At 44.5% G+C, this 19839-nt stretch overlaps 1 protein-coding gene across 2 annotated transcripts in view; it reads left to right on the top strand.

The window, feature by feature from the left end:
* Positions 1-11214: 11214 nt before the first annotated feature.
* ANKRD10 (ankyrin repeat domain 10) overlaps positions 11215-19839 on the top strand; it is a 51517-nt gene continuing 42892 nt past the window's right edge. The window contains exons 1-2 of one of the 2 annotated variants that reach the window (XM_073349906.1): positions 11215-11518; positions 19256-19408. In XM_073349906.1, the coding sequence (XP_073206007.1) occupies positions 11318-11518; positions 19256-19408 (354 nt within the window). In that variant the 5' untranslated portion in view covers positions 11215-11317. Of the gene's footprint in view, positions 11519-12236; positions 12321-19255; positions 19409-19839 lie in introns of those variants that run through there. The other variant, XM_073349915.1, reaches the window with a different exon arrangement.

The following is a 19839-nucleotide window of genomic DNA, read 5'->3' as shown; positions in this document are numbered from 1 at the left end:
GACCCAGCAGGCGGAGAAGGGACCTCTGGTGAGTGTACCTTTTAAAATGCTATACATGGTTTAAAAGCAAGCATGTGAAAGGATTACTTTGCCCTGGCATTTGCGGTTCTCCTAGATGTAGTCCTAAAGCCTTTGCAAAAGGTTTCTGGGGAGGGCAGCCTTATTTCGTCCTTCATGGTAGGACACTTTACCACTCCAGGCCAGTAACACGTACTCGGGAATCACTGTAGAACAAAGCATTGCAGTGTATGTTTGCTGGCATTCAACCAAAATCCGTTCTTTATCTCTCTGTGTTATCCTCAGGAGAGTGAGATATAATTCATGGTCACCTGGTTGAAATAGAGTGCTTTTCTTCAGGGACACTCAGTATAGCCCATTCCTGCTGGGCTGTTTGCCTGTGGCTGAACAGAAATGTTCGCCGCTGTTAGCCACAGGGAGGGGGGAAGGTTGAGGGGGTAGTCACGCGGTGGGAGGAGGCAAAATGCGACCTTGTAACGAAAGCACATGTGCTATGTATGTAATGTTAACAGCAAGGTTTACCCTGAAAGAGTGTAGTCACTGTTTTATAAAATGTGTCTTTTTAAATACCGCTGTCCCTTTTTTTTTCTCCACCAGCTGCATGTGTTTCAATGATCACAGGATCTTCTCCTTCCCAGAGGCTAGTGAAGCTTAGAAAGAAAAAAAAACGCACTCGCGATGAAATGTTCTCCGAGCTCATGCTGTCCTCCCACACTGACAGAGCACAGACGAATGCATGGAGGCAAATAATGTCAGAGTGCAGGAAAGCACAAAATGACCGGGAGGAGAGGTGGCGGGCTGAAGAGAGTAAGTGGCGGGCTGAAGAGAGTAAGTGGCGGGCTGAAGACAGGGCTGAAGCTCAAATGTGGCGGCAGCGTGATGAGAGGAGGCAGGATTCAATGCTGAGGCTGCTGGAGGATAAACCAGTATGCTCCAGTGTATGGTTGAGCTGCAGCAAAGGCAGCTGGAGCACAGACGCCCAAGAACGCGGTGGGGGGGCCTCCGGCCAACCAGCCACTCCACCACAGAGGATTGCCCAAAAAAAAGAAGGCTGTCATTCAATAAATTTTAAAGTTGTAAACTTTTAAAGTGCTGTGCTTAAAGTGCTGTGTGGCATTTTCCTTCCCTCCTCCACCACCCCTCCTGGGATACCTTGGTAGTCATCTCCCTATTTGTGTGATGAATGAATAACGAATGCATGACTGTGAAGCAGCAATGACTTTATTGCCTCTGCAAGCGGTGATTAAAGGGAGGAGGGAAGGGTGGTTAGCTTACAGGGAAGTAGAGTGAACCAAGGGGCGGGGGGTTTCATCAAGGAGAAACAAACAGAACTTTCACAGCGTAGCCTGGCCAGTCATGAAACTGGTTTTCAAAGCTTCTCTGATGCGTACCGTGCCCTCCTGTGCTCTTCTAACCGCCCTGGTGTCTGGCTGCGCGTAACCAGCAGCTAGGCGATTTGCCTCAGCCTCCCACCCCGCCATAAACGTCTCCCCCTTACTCTCACAGATATTGTGGAGCACACAGCAAGCAGTAATAACAGTGGGAATATTGGTTTCGCTGAGGTCTAAGCGAGTCAGTAAACTGCGCCAGCGCGCCTTTAAACGTCCAAATGCACATTCTACCACCATTCTGCACTTGCTCAGCCTGTAGTTGAACAGCTCTTGACCACTGTCCAGGCTGCCTGTGTACGGCTTCATGAGCCATGGCATTAAGGGGTAGGCTGGGTCCCCAAGGATACATATAGGCATTTCAACATCCCCAACAGTTATTTTCTGGTCTGGGAATAAAGTCCCTTCCTGCAGCTTTTGAAACAGACCAGAGTTCCTGAAGATGCGAGCGTCATGCACCTTTCCCGGCCATCCCACGTTGATGTTGGTGAAACGTCCCTTGTGATCCACCAGAGCTTGCAGCACTATCGAAAAGTACCCCTTGCGGTTTATGTACTCGGCGGCTTGGTGCTCCGGTGCCAAGATAGGGATATGGGTTCCGTCTATAGCCCCACCACAGTTAGGGAATCCCATTGCAGCAAAGCCATCCACTATGACCTGCACATTTCCCAGGGTCACTACCCTTGATATCAGCAGATCTTTGATTGCGTGAGCTACTTGCATCACAGCAGCCCCCACAGTAGATTTGCCCACTCCAAATTGATTCCCAACTGACCGGTAGCTGTCTGGCGTTGCAAGCTTCCACAGGGCTATCGCCACTCGCTTCTCAACTGTGAGGGCTGCTCTCATCCTGGTATTCATGCGCTTCAGGGCAGGGGAAAGCAAGTCACAAAGTTCCATGAAAGTGCCCTTACGCATGCGAAAGTTTCGCAGCCACTGGGAATCGTCCCAGACCTGCAACACTACGCGGTCCCACCAGTCTGTGCTTGTTTCCCGAGCCCAGAATCGGCGTTCCACAGCATGAACCTGCCCCATTAGCACCATGATGCATGCATTGGCAGGGCCCATGCTTTCAGAGAAATCTGTGTCCATGTCCTGATCACTCACGGGACCGCGCTGACGTCGCCTCCTCGCCCGGTATCGCGTTGCCATGTTCTGGTGCTGCATATACTGCTGGATAATGCGTGTGGTGGTTGATGTGCTCCTAATTGCCAAAATGAGCTCAGCGGCCTCCATGCTTGCCTTGGTATGGCGTCCGCACAGAAAAAAGGCGCGGAACGATTGTCTGCCGTTGCTCTGACGGAGGGAGGGGCGACTGACGACACGGCTTACAGGGTTGGCTTCAGGGAGCTAAAATCAACAAAGGGTGTGCCTGTACATCAAGGAGTATTTCAGGCAGGACTGCACGGAGGGTTCCAATAAGAAATGGTGCACCAAAGTTATCGTTGTTATTGGAACAAGGAGGTTAGCCTGGCCTTTGATTGATACATGGCTAGATTAACCTCGCTGCGCCTTCTCTGTGACTGACTGCAGTGTGATCTAGACAGGGGAGGAGGAAAATGAGTACAAAACAAATCTGGTCTATTTCTTGTTCTGACCCACTCCATCTATCCTTTACATCTTTGGCTGGCAGCAGACGGTGCAGAAGGACTGCATGCCATCCACATCTCATGGCTGCTTGGCAGAAGATGGTACAGTACGACTGCTAGCGATCTTCATCTCTTGCCTGCCTGGCAGAAGATGGTACAGTACGACTGTTAGCAGTCCGTATCGCCTGCCCGCTCACCATAAGACGGTTCAATAGGACTGCAGGACTAAAGAGAATGACCTGGTCAAGTCACTCCAAATTTAGTCCCTGCGCCCATGTCTGCCCAGGCGCTCCCAGCCGACGTGGCCAGGAGCACCTCGGACACGACGAGGACGACTACCAGTCATATTGCACCGTCTGCTGCCAGAAGGCAATGGGTTGCTGCTACTGTGCAGCAAAGCCGTACCGCGTCTGCCAGCACCCAGGAGACATAGGGTGACGGTTACCTGAGCTGGCTCCATGCTTGCCGTGGTATGGCATCTGCACAGGTAACTCAGGAAAAAAGGCGCGAAATGATTGTCTGCCCTTGCTTTCACGGGGGGAGGGAGGGTGGGAACGGGGTCCTGACGATATGTACCCAGAACCACCCGCGACAATGTTTTAGCCCCATCAGGCATTGGGATATCAACCCAGAATTCCAATGGGCAGCGGAGACTGCGGGAACTGTGGGATAGCTACCCACAGTGCAACGCTCCGGAAGTCGACGCTTGCCTCGGTACTGTGGAAGCGCTCCGCCGAGTTAATGCACTTAATGCACTTAGAGCATTTTCTGTGGGGACACACACACTCGAATATATAAAACCGATTTCAAAAAAAACGACTTCTATAAATTCGACCTAATTTCGTAGTGTAGACATACCCTCAGTTTCCATCCTAAGCACATGACCAATCCATTTCCAGTGGGGGAGGTTTAGATTGGATATTAGGAAAAACTTTTTCACTATGAGGGTGGTGAAACACTGGAATGCGTTACCTAGGGAGGTGGTAGAATCTCCGTCCTTAGAGGTTTTTAAGGTCAGGCTTGACAAAGCCCTGGCTGGGATGATTTAACTGGGAATTGATCCTGCTTCGAGCAGGGGGTTGGACTAGATGACCTTCTGGGGTCCCTTCCAACCCTGATATTCTATGATTCTATGATTCATGCCTCCTGGCAATGATGGTGCTCAGATCCTCTTGGCTGCACTGTGTCCATAGATCTTGGTTTGAGATTGTTCTAGGCCAAAAGATCAACTGGGTAATGCGGCATACAACATAAGACATGCCAAGAGGCATTAAATGGACACTCTTCTCATCCCTTGAAGACCTGGACTTCGCAGATGATGTAGCTGTCCTATCACATACCCAACACCATATACAAGAAAAAATAACTCGACTCAACCACAATAAGACAGATATCATAACCTTTAATATTGCCTCACCATCACCAGTACGGATAGAGGATTATGTTCTCACCAATGTAGAAACATTCACATACTTGGGCAGCACCATCAGCCAGAATGGTGGAACAAGCCAGGACATCTGGAAAAAAAAAAATCAATAAATCCAGGAACACCTTCAGGAGCTTAAATACCATCTGGAAATCATCAAAATACAACACCAAAGCAAAACTCAAGATTTATCAGAACTGCGAAAATAGTATACCATCACCAAATGACTGATACAGCCAAAAGGCATTCATTAGACTTAATAGATAAACACATTTTATTTCATTTAACTTATATAAGTTGGTTCTCCTGTAGTTGAATGCCTTTGCTCCTGGTTTTTTTTTCTTCTTAAACCTGTAATTTCTTGCTGTTTTCAGCAAATCTGGAGACTTTCTGACATTCATAAATGTCATCACAAGACATACTTCAGTGTACCTATACCTAGCTTTGCTTTCACAATACGTTCACTTAATCAGTTCCTTTCTTTCCTCCCAAGCTGAGTCACTAACCTGCATACTGCAAAAGGATTTTTATTTGAGACTGGAATTGAAAGCATGAAAGATACAAGTTTAAAAATGTGTGGTATTTTTTTGAAAACTTCCAGCATCTTTGATCAGCTTTTTGCTCCTTTGAAATTATTTTTCTAATTTGCTGTAAAATGCTGTACTCATCATATAGCTTATTAAAATCAATCTCAAGGTTAAGAACTTCAGCCCGCTTCTCAGTATCAAACCATTCCACTTCATTGTCCAGTAAGAGGACTGACACGTTTGGAAACAGATGTCTCCATCATACCATTTCTAACGATATGCACTGCATCTTGACAATCCCTTATCTGCTTCCTCCTCAGATTTTCACCTGTTCTATAGAGATTGCGCAACATAGCCTGCACTGATGGTCCTCTTTCCTTCTCTTTAGTTTAGAATGACAGTCTAATTCTATACAATTGGTATTGTTGCATTCTAGCTTTTTGAGTGCTTCAAAAATACTCCCATCAGGTTATGTAGGAAGTAAATTTAACAAAGAGAGATTCCTGATCATCCTCACTGAATGCTTCCCAAATAATCTTGGCATAATTTTCCCCCTCTGAAATAAATATGCTTTTAATACAGAGTGGATTGATTTTAAATCAAGGCAATTTAAATCAGCTATTTAAACCAACATATGGATTTAAAAGCCTTGGTTTAAATAATTGATTTTAATCAATATTTCTATTTTATTTCAGTTATTTTACAAAGAAAGGTGCATTCTCATTGGTTGATATAACTATTACGACATATTGATTTACAACTAAAAAGAACCTTTACACTAAATTTGTGCATCTTTTTGCTACTGTGACATTACCTAGAGTACAATCTGGACTGTTGAACAGCTGTGTCCCCTCAGTACTCCAACCTGGGGAACCTTTTACACTGCTTTAGTGTGGGAGCAGCCACTCCTGACCTGTTCACTCAGAGCCTCCAGCATGTAAATTACTCCCAGCTATATCGTAAGAGTGATACAGTTAGCCATGCCTAAATTATATTACAGAGCAACATCATCAAATTCCAAGTCCTAGACTTGTCCCCAGAAATGTGTGTCTTGTATTGCCCAGTACCCTCATGGACAATACAAACTCATAGAAAGTCCGTTGTTTCATTAACAGAAAATGATATGCACAAATCTTGTTATCCCAAATGAAGTTTCCCAAACACTTCAGTCCAATCACACACTGGTGTAGGTAAAACAAGTTATTAACTGCAGAAATTTAGATTTTAAGTGATTACAAGTAATGAGGCATAAAAGTAAGAATTGGTTACAAAGAAATAAAAGGTAAAACACAAACTAATGCCTAACTTAACAAACTAAGTGAATTTAAAGCAAAAGGATTTATCTTACCACATGCTTACAGCAGTCTAGTTGGATTCTTGTCAGCCAGGACCCCACCCCCAGTTCAATGATGCTTCCTTTTCTTTCAAGTGGTGTTGATGCTGTGAGTAGAGAAGAGGGGAGAGAGGTGATTTGGGGCTTCTGTTACTCATTTTTATCTTTTTCCTCTTCTTTGAGAATCATCTCCAGCTGGGGTTCAGGAGACAAAGTCTGGGGACAGGAATTTTCATGGATTCAGCATATTTATTTTTGATTTAAATATTTTAAGAAACTATAATAAATTTAGGCCTTAACAAATTTTGTATTAAATTCAGATTTCATTATAAACAGGCTTATTTTTAAAATAACAAGTAAATCCTATTTAAATAAAAAAAACCTGATTTAAAAAAATAAATTCAAAAACATCCTGTATTTTTATCCACGCTGCTTTAATGCAGCCCAGTGTGGTAGGACTCATTCCATTGCAGGCAGAAGGACAGATACCTCATTGGCACATTATGAAGAAGTTTCTTATACGCATAAGAACTACCATATTGGGTCGGATCAATAGTCCATCTAGTCTAGTATCCTATCTCCCAGAGTGGCCAATACCAGAGATCCAGGGCAGGGCAGTTTTGTAGAGATCCACCCAGTCTTCCCCTCCTGGTGTCTGGCAATCTGAGGCTTAGGGTTGCCCAGAGCATGGGGTTGATCTCTAATCAGCTGGACTAATAGGCATTGATGGACCTATCCTCCATGAACTTATCTGGTTCTTTTTTAAACCCAGTTATGCTTTTGGCCTTCACAACATCCCATGGCAATGAGTTCCACAGGTTAATTGTGCATTTTGTTTGAAAAAGTAGTTCCTCTTGTTTATATTAAACCTGCTGCCTATTCATTTATTTAGGTGTCCTCTGGTTTTTGTATTGTGGGAAAGGGTAAAAAACACTTGTTTCCCACACTAGTCAAGGTTTTATAGACCTCTATCATATACCCCCAATCATCTCCTTTCTAAGAACAGCCCTAATCCTTTTTAGTCTGTCCTCTTATGGATGCCATTCCATAGCCTTGATCATCTTTGTTGCCTTTTTCTGAACCTTTTCCAATTCCAGTATATCCTTTTTGAGATAAGGCAGCCATAATTGGCACACTATGAACTTATATAGTTGGCATTATGATATTTTCTGTCTTATTTTCTATCCCTTTCATAATAGTTCCTAACATTGTTAGCCTTTTGGACCATTGATGTATATTGACCTGACATTTTCAGGAAACTATCCACAATCACTCCAAGATCTCTTTCTTGAGTGGTAATTTAGAACCCATCATTATATAGGTATAGTTGGGATTATTTTTTTCAACATGCATTACTTGGAAGTTATCAATGTTGAATTTCATCTGCCATTTTGTTGTCCAGTCACTCCGTTTTTGTGAGATTCCTTTGTAACTCTTCACAGTGTGCTTTATACTTAATTATCTTGAATAATTTTGTATCATCTGAAAACTTTTCCACTTCATTGTTAACTCCCTTTTCCAGATCACAAATGAATATGTAGACTGCACATGTCCCAGAACAGATACTTAGGGGACTCCACTCCACTGTGAAAACTTACTATTTATTGCTACTCTTTCTGTCCTACCTTTTAACAAGTTATTGATCCATAAGAGGACCTTCCCTGTTGTCCCATAACTGCTTACTTAAAAGCCTGTGGTGAGGGAACTTGTCAAATGCTTTCTGAAAAAAAAGCACACTATATTATTCCTGGGAGAATACTGTGCACGTGCATAATTAATGAGCTGTGCATATTTTTAATTTTTTGTAGGGAAAAAAGCTTCTGCCAAAATGTTGCTGCAGTTCCAGCTTTTGCTCACCAGAGGACGCTATGGTGCAAGAACAGCAGCCGCTCCCAACAGAAAATAACTTCTGCAGTTCTGCCTTTTGTCCACCAGAGGGCGTTGTAGAGATAGAACAAAGCAGCAGCTCCCAGCCAGCCAGGGAAGGAGCCCGCTTTCTTCACAACACCTGTAAGGCCAGGTCAGGAGAGAGGGGCTATGGGGAGAACGACAGGGTGGGGTGCTGGGGGAGAGGGGTCAGAAAGGGGAGGACAGACTGGAGAAGGGGCTGAATGGGAGTGGAGGCACAGAGCCACAGGCGGGAGGGAGGTGCAGGGCCACATGGTGATGGCAAAGGGGGTGCAGAGCTACATAGGGGAGTGGGTGGGTGGGGGCACAGAGACACATGGGGATGGGGAGGAGGTACAGAGCCATATGGGGAGGGGGGTGTCTGAGTGGGGGTGCAGGACACATGGGGATAGGGGCAGATGTGCCTGACTGAATGGGAGAGGCTAGGGGTCAGCTAGGGTCTGCATGGGGGAAGCTCCCTAACAATCCTTCCCCACCCCCCTAAAATACCTGTTCCATACTTTTCCCACCCATACCCAACAACCCTCCAAGTTCACACCCAGACTCCTTCCCAGCAATTTACTTCCCTCTCCCTCAGCTCCTCTGTTACCCCTGACTCCCTCAAGCCTTTGCAGTGCTTCTGCAGGGTGTGGGAAATACGGTTCTATATTGTAGTTTAAATGAATTATTACTCAGAGTTCTGTATTAATATGCCTAGTAAGGAATCTATTTATCAAACATTTCCTGAATCTTTTTTGTTGTTTGTATTGTTACAGACATACTTGCTGACAGGTATTTTGAAACAAATGACCAAAAATAATTGAAACTGGTGTGATTATATTGTGTTATTTTGACAAATAAAATATGCAGAATTTTGCAGAATTTTAAAATATTGTGCACAAAATTTTTAGGCACAAAATTCCCCCAGGAGTAACTGTATTGACTGTATCACCCTTATTTATATGCTTGTTGACATACTCAAAGAATTTTAATAGATTGGTAAAGCACGATTTTCCCTCACAAAAGTCATGTTTTCCCAACAAATTGTGTTTATCTTTGTGTCTGATAATTCAGTTGCTTTGTTATAGTTTCTACCAATTTGACTGGTACTGACATTAGATGCACCAGCCTGTAATTGCCAGGATAGGCTGTGGAACCCTTTAAAAAAGTTAGCTTTCATGCCATTTTTAACAGTTATGAATTACATTGCACTTGCATCCAATCTGAACCATTCTGTCATTCATTTGTTTTAGCTTCTGGTAAACGGACTTGTTTTTTTCCAAAGTCAGAGACGTTATTAGCTACACAAGACCACACACTTTATATAAGGTCACTTTCTTCTATGTTTGAAATACCTACAACAATAGCATTACTTGTCTCCTCATTATCGTGGTAAAAATCAAGTAAGCCATTTTTAAATCCCTTCCATCTTTGAAAAATAACCAACAGAAATCAGGAAACATTTGTTTCCCCTATTGGAGGGATCTGTTCTGACTGAGGAGAAAAATGTTCTAATTTGAGATCATTAACTAAAAGTTGCTTCAATTTCAGTGCCACTTTTAGGAACTCTAGGTGCTTTTGTAGGTTCAGAAGACTTGGGTTGGTGGGTGTTTTGTTTTTTTGCACGATTTGTGAATCTGATAGACATTTTGGAAGCCACGTGTTGCGCCAATCTTGATTAAAATAAATGATCAGTCACGCCATGGTAAATTTCTTGTATTTCTTCTGCTGTCACTAGACTTTCCTGAAGTGTGTCCTCTTTGATTTTTTTAAAAAAAGAGTTCATTTCTGATTTTTCACAGCATCTTTGTGTTTTATACATTCCACATGAATGGCAAGAGCTCTTCTCTTTTCATATTTAATTGAAAATATTTGATGACACAAAATACATTAAACCATGAATTCATCAGTTTTGCAAAGGCAATTTTTATACCCAGGGTCCTTTAAACTGATGAGTGGTGTAAGTACAATAGTCCTTTTTCTTTTCACAATATCTTGGAACCAGGATGTTTTGAAGAGCTGCAACCACCATATCATCCATTTTGAAAAATGGATCTGTTCCTTTTGAAAGTGCAAAATTCTGTTCTTGCTCAGGATCCAGAATTATGTTTGGTTGCTGTGAGAGAGCATTGATTTTATGGTAGCTACATAATGTAAGTTGCAGCAGCAGTACAATTGGATGGAGGAGAGATGGCAAGTGTACATTTTCTCACCACTTCAGACACCAGCTGGACTATAAATAGCCTTGGCAGAATTCAATTTTTTAAATAATTTCAACCATTTATTTTTAAGCTTTTTTCTATTTAACAACGTAACTGTTCACAGCTGTGGGAAAGGGGAAGATCCGACAATGGAACTGATGGCAGTGGATACTGAGAGTCAAAAAGTTATAACTTTATGACTCAAAAACACAAATTCTCAATATCACATCAATTGATACAAATTAAACAGCCTTAAAGCTAATTGTGATAAGGTCTCCGGCAGCATTTTTCTTACTGTGCCTAGCATAGATGCTGGAACTAGCGCTGCTCCTGCACCCTAGGGCTTGAAGTGGTTTCCATTATATACAGGATTTACAGTTCACTTCAGTAGCTCTTGGCACCCCCCCCCTTGCCTAGAGGTAAAGTTGCATTATGGACGGATATAGTTGGTTTGGGTGACAAAAATCGACTCCCCAGGAACGCCTGACACTAAGGCGAGGCTGCCCATGATCAGTCTGAGGCACCGTTGCACGCCCGCCCTGGAGCGGCTCCTGTGACGCTTCTCTGGGCTGCTCGTTGCCGCCCCCAGCTTAGTCCCCTCGACGCCCTGCGCGGCGCCGGGCGGGGTGGCCGGAGCGCGCGGGATCGGACTGTCGTCATCACAGGGCCAACGCTCCGATGCTGCGCGCGCTCCCTCCAGCTCCCGGTCAAGCTCGCGGCACCAGCGGCTGGCGGCCTGCAGGCGGTGACAGGGGGAGGGGCCGCAGGAACACTCAGAGCGCGCGCGCGGCCCCCGTCCAACCGCTCCCCTCCCCGCCGCCCCGCGCGCTGGCCGCTCCGCCCACGCCGCTCGGGGAGGAGCCACGCGCCCGCCCCACCTGGTTCTTTGTGCTCGGAGTCGGTTCGGGACTCGGCAGCAGCCTCGAGCCTCCGTCGCCCCCTGTCACCATGTCGCTGGGAGTCGGCCCGGAGGCGGGATTCTCCAGCGAGGAGCTGCTGATCCTGCGCTTCCCCCTGCACCGCGCCTGCCGCGACGGGGACCTGCCCAGCCTGTGCGCGCTGCTGCAGGGCTCGCCCCGCTCCGACCTGGCCGTCGAGGACTCCTTCTACGGCTGGACGCCCATCCACTGGGCCGCGCACTTCGGCAAGGTGCGGCCCCGGCCCGGGGAGGGGGCGCTGCCCCGCGGGACCCCAGGCTCGCACGGCGCCATCTTGCCGTGCTCGCTGCCGCGGGTGGACGGCCCGGGAACCGCCACCCGGCTCAGCGGGAGTCTCGGTGCCGTCCCCACCCCCCAGGGAGCGCAAGGGAGCGGGCTGTGGGGGGCGCTCCTGTCGGCCCCGCGCTGGGGGGGGACGTGGGACGGGTCGGGCTCTCGTGGGGGGCCTGTCCACGTCCCGGGAGAGAGCCGGGGCCGCCTCGGCATCGGGCCCGGAGGAGGGGCGGCGACTCGGGCCCCGGCAGCCGGCGCTTGCTGATGGGACGAGGAAGCGCCGCAGCTCATCGGGCCCGGTGCCCCGAATGAGCCCGGCCGGCCCCTGGGGCGCTCGCCGCCCCCTCCCCGGCGCTTTATTGACAGGGACAGATCCGTGGCCCCTGGCCAAGCTTTTCGAAAGGTGCCGGGGTCACTGGCAGCGGCTGCGGGAGCCAATGGGGAGGAGGAGGGGGCAGGTGCTCCTCCCCCAGCGCGCGGGGGCGGGGCGGGGTATTGAGTTACCTGAGGACCCACATTTTCGTCGCCCCCCCCCCCCCCCCCCCGTCTAGTAACGGTCCTTCTTGCGCGCGCAGGCTCCACCTGGAGACTTGGCTCTGTTTTGGTGCCCGTGTTGTGACGACCGGCGTGTGCGCTGGGAAGGAGGCGATCGCTGGGCGGAGCGCGGCCCAGGGGCCCTGCGTGTGAGCGGCGCGGGGGGATCTGTGCCCTGGCGGCTCCCTCGCTGCCGTGCCTGGGAGGTGAAAGGACGCGCTGGGTCGCGCCACCGCCGTTGTGTCGGGTCTGGGTCCCCGGAGACAGTTGTGTATTATAACTGCGGGCAGGACGTGGCCCCGTGTGAAGGAAGCGTGGTGGCCCCCAAACATCTGAACGTTAACTCCCTTATTTTCCCCAGTCCCTGAAAATGGTTCTTTCCCCTCATCTTTTGTGACTTTTTCTGTCTGTAAGCCTTATTCCGGCTCTTTCCTTTCTTGTATTATGGGGGGCAGGGCAGCCGTTTGTGCCTTTAACCATTGCTTTTTATATCAGGCTTTATAAGGTTCTTAAAGGAACGTGTAGAGGGACCAGTCAGGCCTGCAAGCCGTGGCCAGACATCTTTCTTTAATGAAAATACTAAAGGGAATGCAGAAGATTTGTTTGTATACAGTTTTGCATACAGATAGGATACATGAAAACATAACTAATATTTTAGTGCTCTTAGATTGCTGCACTTTTGGCAGTGTGGCAAGTCAGAGCAATTAGCTCAATTAAAAGAGGCTAAGCCTTTGAGGAGAGAGCCAAGAGGGCAAGCCAACAAAGAGGATAAGCAGGACACGGTTAAATTAAGGCGCCTCAATTCAGTTCTCCAAGGTTGGGACAGAGCTGGTTCATTAAACCTCAGTGAATTCCTTTGCTGTAGCAGAGCCTTGCTGTATCTGGGTTTATGAAGAGTTTCTGTACGCATTGATGTAGTATATTTCAATTACAAACCTTTTCTTATATTTGTGTTAGGGGAAAATACAATATTTTAAATAGACATTTATCAGGTAATTAGTTCCAGTTATTTTTGTACCAGATCACAAATTTGGGAACATCTTTTATTAGATAAACATAAATACAGCGTGTTGCTGAGAAATGAAAACAGCCACTTCCATTGAACTTATGCACACACTTTTTTTCCTGCTCTTGTGTTTTCTTGAGTGGCGCTTATTCTAGTTCAAAATTATCATAACTGGAGGTGAAATTAATTGCATTTCTAAACATATTGTGGATTTTAAAAACATTTGTTTATAAAAAAATAATTTACTGCACCTGACTCTCCTCCCTATTCTAGCCCCTTTCTGCTGCTCTAGAAGAGCAAAGAGGCCATAAATGTGACAGATCTTCCCACCCCAGCTACCGATTCTCTTGGCATGGGTCAGTCACCTAGTGATGTGAATCCAGCTCCTAGGCTACCCTCATCCCCATGTAGGGGATGTAGCTGAAACATTATTGTGCTCTGGTCATCCCTGACCGGTGGAGTACTCCTTATGGGTGCCAAAGCCATCAGGCAAACCTTAGACCAGCATTCTTATGTATGTTGGGACTTGTGTAGAACAATTTCCAGGATTGTAGCGCCCCAGGTTGCTCCTTTGTAGACACCCACTCCCTCCTGCACCAAGCAGGTACTGGGTACAGAAGAGACTCTGCCTCACTATCTTCATAGATCATTTAAAAAAAAAAAAGTAGATGTTTTGACTAATATCAGTAAACAAGAACTGTTATCTTGGTGACTGCCCCCACAAGGAAGCAAACTGAAATGGCTAGTTTTATTAGAAAGAGACTAAATTTTTTTGGAGGGTTGGGAAGGTAAGGAAGGGATGACCAGGATCAATATTTGTAAATGGAAAAGGTTAAAGGTAGTAGGAAGATAAATGCAGTATTCTAGTTTCTAAGAAAGTATTACAAATAGAGAACAGTTCTAAAACAAAAAACAGTAAGAAAACATATGATTAATTGTAATAGCAGGTAACTGTGCCCTGGTATTCATAAGGTCTGAGGGCTCATTTGTCAGTATGGACCTCCACTGGTAGGATTTGGTGTTGAAATATGTTCATGAATATAAACCACAGTCAATCCCAAGCTGCTCCTTTTTACCTTAGATACCTCTGGAGCAGTCACTGTTTTCTGTGTATTCCCTGAAAACTGAGATATGCTTGTCTCCTGGGACACTAAGGGATTCCTGGAAAATCAGCTACATCCAAATTAGAAAAGGAGTACTTGTGGCACCTTAGAGACTAACAAATTTATTTGAGCATAAGCTTTCGTGAACTACAGCTCACTTCATCGAATGCATCCGATGAAGTGAGCTGTAGCTCACGAAAGCTTATGCTCAAATAAATTTTTAGTCTCTAAGGTGCCACAAGTACTCCTTTTCTTTTTGCAAATACAGACTAACACGGCTGCTACTCTAAAATGCATCCAAATTAGTTAGTATTCAAGAAAATATTGTCTAGTTCATTTATATAGTGCCTTGAATTATGCTGGGTGTTGTACAGAGCTGTAAGATAGGTCAATATATGATCTAAATAGCCAGCATCCAGACAAGGGAATTGAGGGCAGGAATACAGCACCAAGATAGAGGTGGGTTTTTGTTTTGTTTTTTTAAAATGCTTTCCTTCTATATTTATGTGGTGGTTTTGTTTTTTGTTTTTTTTTTAAATCCTTGACTAATTGGCCATATTTTTTCCATGACCATATCAGCTTGCCTCTTACTTTTTTAATACTTGATTGTTTTGTGATCCTTGACTGTTGTTGTTGGACTATTTTACTTTTCATATATATAATGTAAGGTAAGTAAATTCTATTCCTCTTTGGGCTGCAACTTAAAAAAAAAAATACGTAATCCAGTATCCCCCTTCCCCATCGTGTAAGTGTAAATCCCTGGAATCCCCCCCATCTTCCTCTGATTAACCCTGATTCCCAATCCCCATTGTAGCTATATCATAAACTTGAAAAATATTTTTTTTTTATTTTTTTTATTAAAGAAACCAAAAAGATGACCAAAACCAGTGCTCAGTGTTCGAGTCCATGGGACAAGAATAAGGGATTCTGGCCTCTTCCTGACTAGCAGCTACTTCCATTTTCTGATGGAGTTGGGACTCCGAGAAGCAGGTCTCTCAGTCCATGAGGCAGAAGGCCACATGTTCTGACTTTCAATGAAGCGCAGCAACTCATCCTCTCTATTATTGGATTTCTTAAAATTAGAGAAGAAGTTTAAGAAAAAAAAAAGAACCATTTTAAAAATAACCTTGTTGAGTTACAGGCTTTGAAACCATGTTAGTGTGGGTTACAAATCAACCTTAAATGCTAGAAGAAGGGCACTGGTTCTGCAGTTGCATTGCTTTTCTCTGGAGTTGACAGACTGTGACCTACGTGTAGCTCACAGTAAGTGGTCATTAAGGTTTCCCTGCCTCTCTTCAGGCCAGTAATCTGGATTTATATGATAAAAAAAGAAAAATCCTTTGCTCTTGGCAGAGTGAAAGATTAGCACTTTCACTGGAACCTTTAGATAGCTTAGTCTTTATGTTGCAAAATCTCCTACAATTGCTAATGCTGGTTCAATTTCGCCTTTGTTTGTAACGTTGGTGGATGGGCCGCTGGCTGTAACTGATGTCTTAAACAAATTATTTACCCCTGCTTGATTATGGTAACCCATCAACAACATTGGGGGCCTTGGTGTGTGAACACCAGTGGAGGCTAACCAGTGTTGGTAATGGTGGTCAAATTTTGCAGAGTTCACACCACTACTACAACTGTATCTTTATTACAGCATCTTTAAGTTCGTTACCCCTTGATATAACTCTTAATTATTACTGCAGTTGTTTTAGCATCTATTTCTTTTCAAAGAATACCTTCTCCCATGTTGAATGTTAGGGTTTGTGGGAGCTAGGCTCATTAGCACTATACTTCTTTGCTCACCCCAAGATACTTTTATTCGTCGATTCCAAGGCCAGAAGGAACCATTGTGATCTTCTAGCCTGACCTCCCATAAAACATAGGTCATAGAACTTCCCCAAATAATTCCTAGAGCATATGTTTTAGAAAAACATCCATTCTTGATTTAAAAATTTATCAGTGATGGAGAATCCACCACAACCCTTGGTAAATTGTTCCAATGATTAATTACCCTCACTTAAAAATGTATATGTTATTTCCACTATGAATTTGTTTAGCTTCAACTTCCAGCCATTGGATCGTGTTATACCCTTTTCTGCTAGAGTGAGAGTCCATTATTAAATATTTGCTCCTCATGTAGATACTTATAGACTATAATCAGTTTTCCCCTAAACCTTCTCCTTCTTAAGCTAAATGGATTGAGCTGTTTGAGTCTGTCATTATAAGGCATGTTTTCTAATCCTTAATCATTCTCATGGCTCTTCTCTGAACCCTCTCTGTTGCATGGTGAGTTACTATATTTCCTTTATACCCAATCTTAAATCCACTGAGAGTTTTTAATGCATTTTATTTCCTGTATGCTGTTTATACATCCTGTTTTCTCAACAGAGAAGTACAGTTAGTAATCAAAGTTCTCTTAAAACTAAATCTATAAATTCGTAAATTACAGATTGAATTTTAACTTTTTTATTAAACTGGTAGGGACAGTCGCTAATGCCATAACACATTTGCCCAATTACAGTTGAAGTTTAGAAAATATATGTAGTGATCATGTATTTGTTAAAATTTTCAAACCAAGATGCCTGATTTTAGTCATTTGACTCGAAAACTTTGATCTACATGCTCTTTACTCTTTAGAGTAAAATTAAGCATACTACAGTGATGCCTAGTATAAAACAAATGTATGTTTGCACATAAACTAACTTCCTAACGATTCCTGTTCCTGAAGGCCAAAAGTTGGTGCTATTGCGTGACACAATTTTCCAACCACTTTTCTCTAAGCCATTACCTTTGCAATTCTGCTACCCCCTACTAATCTGACATCTTTTCAAAGCATTCTCATAATTATTTTAATGTTGAAATATTAAAAATTTCAGCATAGTATGATATGAGATTGAATGTCAGAATGCAGTAACTCCTCACTTAATGTTGTAGTTATGTTCCTGAAAAATGGAACTTTATGCGAAACCATGTTAAGCGAATCCAGTTTCCCCATAAAAATTAATGTAAATGGGGGGGGGGTGGTTTAAGTTCCAGTGAAATTTTTTTCGCCAGACAAAAGACATTATATACATGTACAGTATAAGTTTTAAACACCGTTTAATATTGTACACAGCAATGAATGATTGTGAAGCTTGATTGAAGTGGTGGAGTAAGAGGGCGGAATATTTCCCGGGGAATGCCTTGCTGCTAAACGATGAACTAGCACTCGGCTGAGCCCTCAAGGGTTAATACATTGCTGTTAATGTAGTCTCACACTCTACAAGCATGGACTGAGGCAACACAATAGATGTAGGGCTGTAGCTGCAAACCCTTCCCTGCAAAAACTGAACATGATGATGAGCCCATGCTATCCAGCTGGAGCATACCGATCCCTCCTCCTGACAGCATATGCACAGCTGTAAAGGTGCTGACTTTCCAAAGTGCTGGGGGGTGCGTGCATGAGTGAGCGAGACAGAGAGGTGCATTGCCCCTTTAAGTACTCTGATCCCACTTCAAGTATGTTGCCCTTTTAAGCAGATCAAACAGGAAGCAACCGCTTCCAGCAAGCTCCCTTCCTTCTGTCCCTGAGCCCTGTCCCCCTCCTCTGCTTGGTAGAGAGGGGTATGGGGGGGAGGAAGGAGCAGGGGGACATCCTGATATCAGCACCCCTGTCCCCCACCACCCTCTGGGCAGAGGGCAGGATCCAAGGCAGAGGGAAGGATCAGCATGGCAGTGGGGGGAGGGCCACCTGAACTGCTGCTGGGCAGTTGCCAAGCCACATACCTTACAGGGAATTTAGGGGAGCTGAGGGGGGGGCTGCTGGCCCCCCCGGTTCTAATCCCCACAAGGAGGGGCTGTTCTTTCAGAGAATCCTGCAAGCAGTGGACAAAGCAGGCAGCTGCCAAACTTTGTTATAAGGGAGCATTGCGCAACTTTAAACGAGCTTGTTCCCTAATAGATCAACAATGTGACAACGTTAAGTGAAGAGTTACTATAAAGAGAAACTGCCAAAGTGATCATATTTGAAAAGACAACCAAAAAACCCAAACAGATCCTTTTGCTATGTTACCACTGAATGCACTACAGAAATCTTAAATAGAAAGAATTGTAATGCACATACTCTTCAGCGTTTTTGTGTTACTTTTGTCAATGAACTCAGCAAGGGCACTGAAAAGTTAATAAGCATTTTACTTTCTTTTTAGAGTTTGGGTTTCCAAAGCTGCAGGGAAATAGTAAAGTAGAATTTTTAGTTGCATTTCTTTATTGCATACTCTTCATGCGGGTCCCTTCCTTTTAAACTTTCCTGAGAACATTTAAGTTCACGGTAGGTTTTAGTTTATTGAATAAACAAAGTTCTAGCAAATGCTACTTGACCGTGTCTGTTTAAAGTCGCATTCACAACTTTCCAGATCAGAAACTTAACACCTTTTCTGACAGAAGCAAACATTATATAAATCCCTACTATAATCATCTCTAAAGTATCAGTTTTTTCCTTATCAAATTAATGGTGTTGGGTTTGTTAAAGATTTTTTGGCAAGAATTAAATTTCTCTTGGCTACTTCTTTAGTGACTGAGCCCTGGTCTACACTGGGGGAAGAGGGGGGGATATGCAACTTCAGCTATGTGAATAATGTAGCTGAAGTCGATGTACTTAGATCGACTTACCATGGTGTCTTCACCATGGTGAGTCGACTGCTGCTGCTCCCCCATTGACTCCGCCTGCGCCTCTCGCGATGGTGGAGTACAGGAGTCAACGGGGGAGCGCTCAGGTTTGATTTATCACATCTAGACTAGATGCGATAAATCAATCCCTGCTGGATCGATTGCTGCCCGCTGATCCAGCGGGTAGTGTAGACATACCCTGAGAAACCTGGAAGAGGTGGTGAAGGCCCAGTTTATTATTTTGTTAGTCATGTTGTTCAGCCTGCTTCCACTAATGGTCAATTTAAACTGATATTGTTCCACTTTCTCCTTTAATTTAATCAGTGATCTGTAAAGTATCAGGGTATATTTGATGGGTAATATTTCTGAATTATTTTCCCCTTGTCTATTTAAGCTGGAGTGTCTAATGCAATTAGTGAGAGCTGGCGCTACTGTAAATGCCTGTACAACACGTTTTGCCCAAACACCAGCCCATATTGCTGCTTTTGGAGGACATCCTCAGTGCCTGATCTGGTTGGTTCAAGCAGGGGCCAACATAAACAAGCAGGTATGGATTAATGTTGGGTTTGATATTTGTTTAGTTTTTTAAAAAATACTCACATAGGTCTGGATCCACAAAGGGACTTGTGCTGAGTGTTGCAGTGCCTAACTTCTAGGCACCTAAAAAGTCATAGGAACAGTGTTGCAATCCACAAAGCCTGAGTTAGGTGCCCAAACCTGGTACACGATGAATGGGGAGAGGATAGGCATCTTAGAATGTGATTCCCAAAAGCTAGCTGGCTAGGCGAGGAGCAACCTAAACTAGCCAGTGGCAGATGTGGATGGGAGAGGTTTCTTAAGCTCTACCCTTTTAATGGAGATAGTAACCTACATCCAGGCTGCAGAGAGGTGCCTAGCTCTGCTAGGAACCCACCATGGGAGGGTGGAGAGAGAGACTCTAAAGCCTCATGGTTAGTGCATCACTTAGGTGGGAGATCC

This window comes from Lepidochelys kempii, chromosome 1, assembly GCF_965140265.1.
Source record: "Lepidochelys kempii isolate rLepKem1 chromosome 1, rLepKem1.hap2, whole genome shotgun sequence".
Lineage (NCBI taxonomy): Eukaryota > Metazoa > Chordata > Testudines > Cheloniidae > Lepidochelys > Lepidochelys kempii.
The sequence above is the reverse complement of the archived record's forward strand: the minus strand, read 5'-3'. Positions and strand labels throughout refer to the sequence as shown.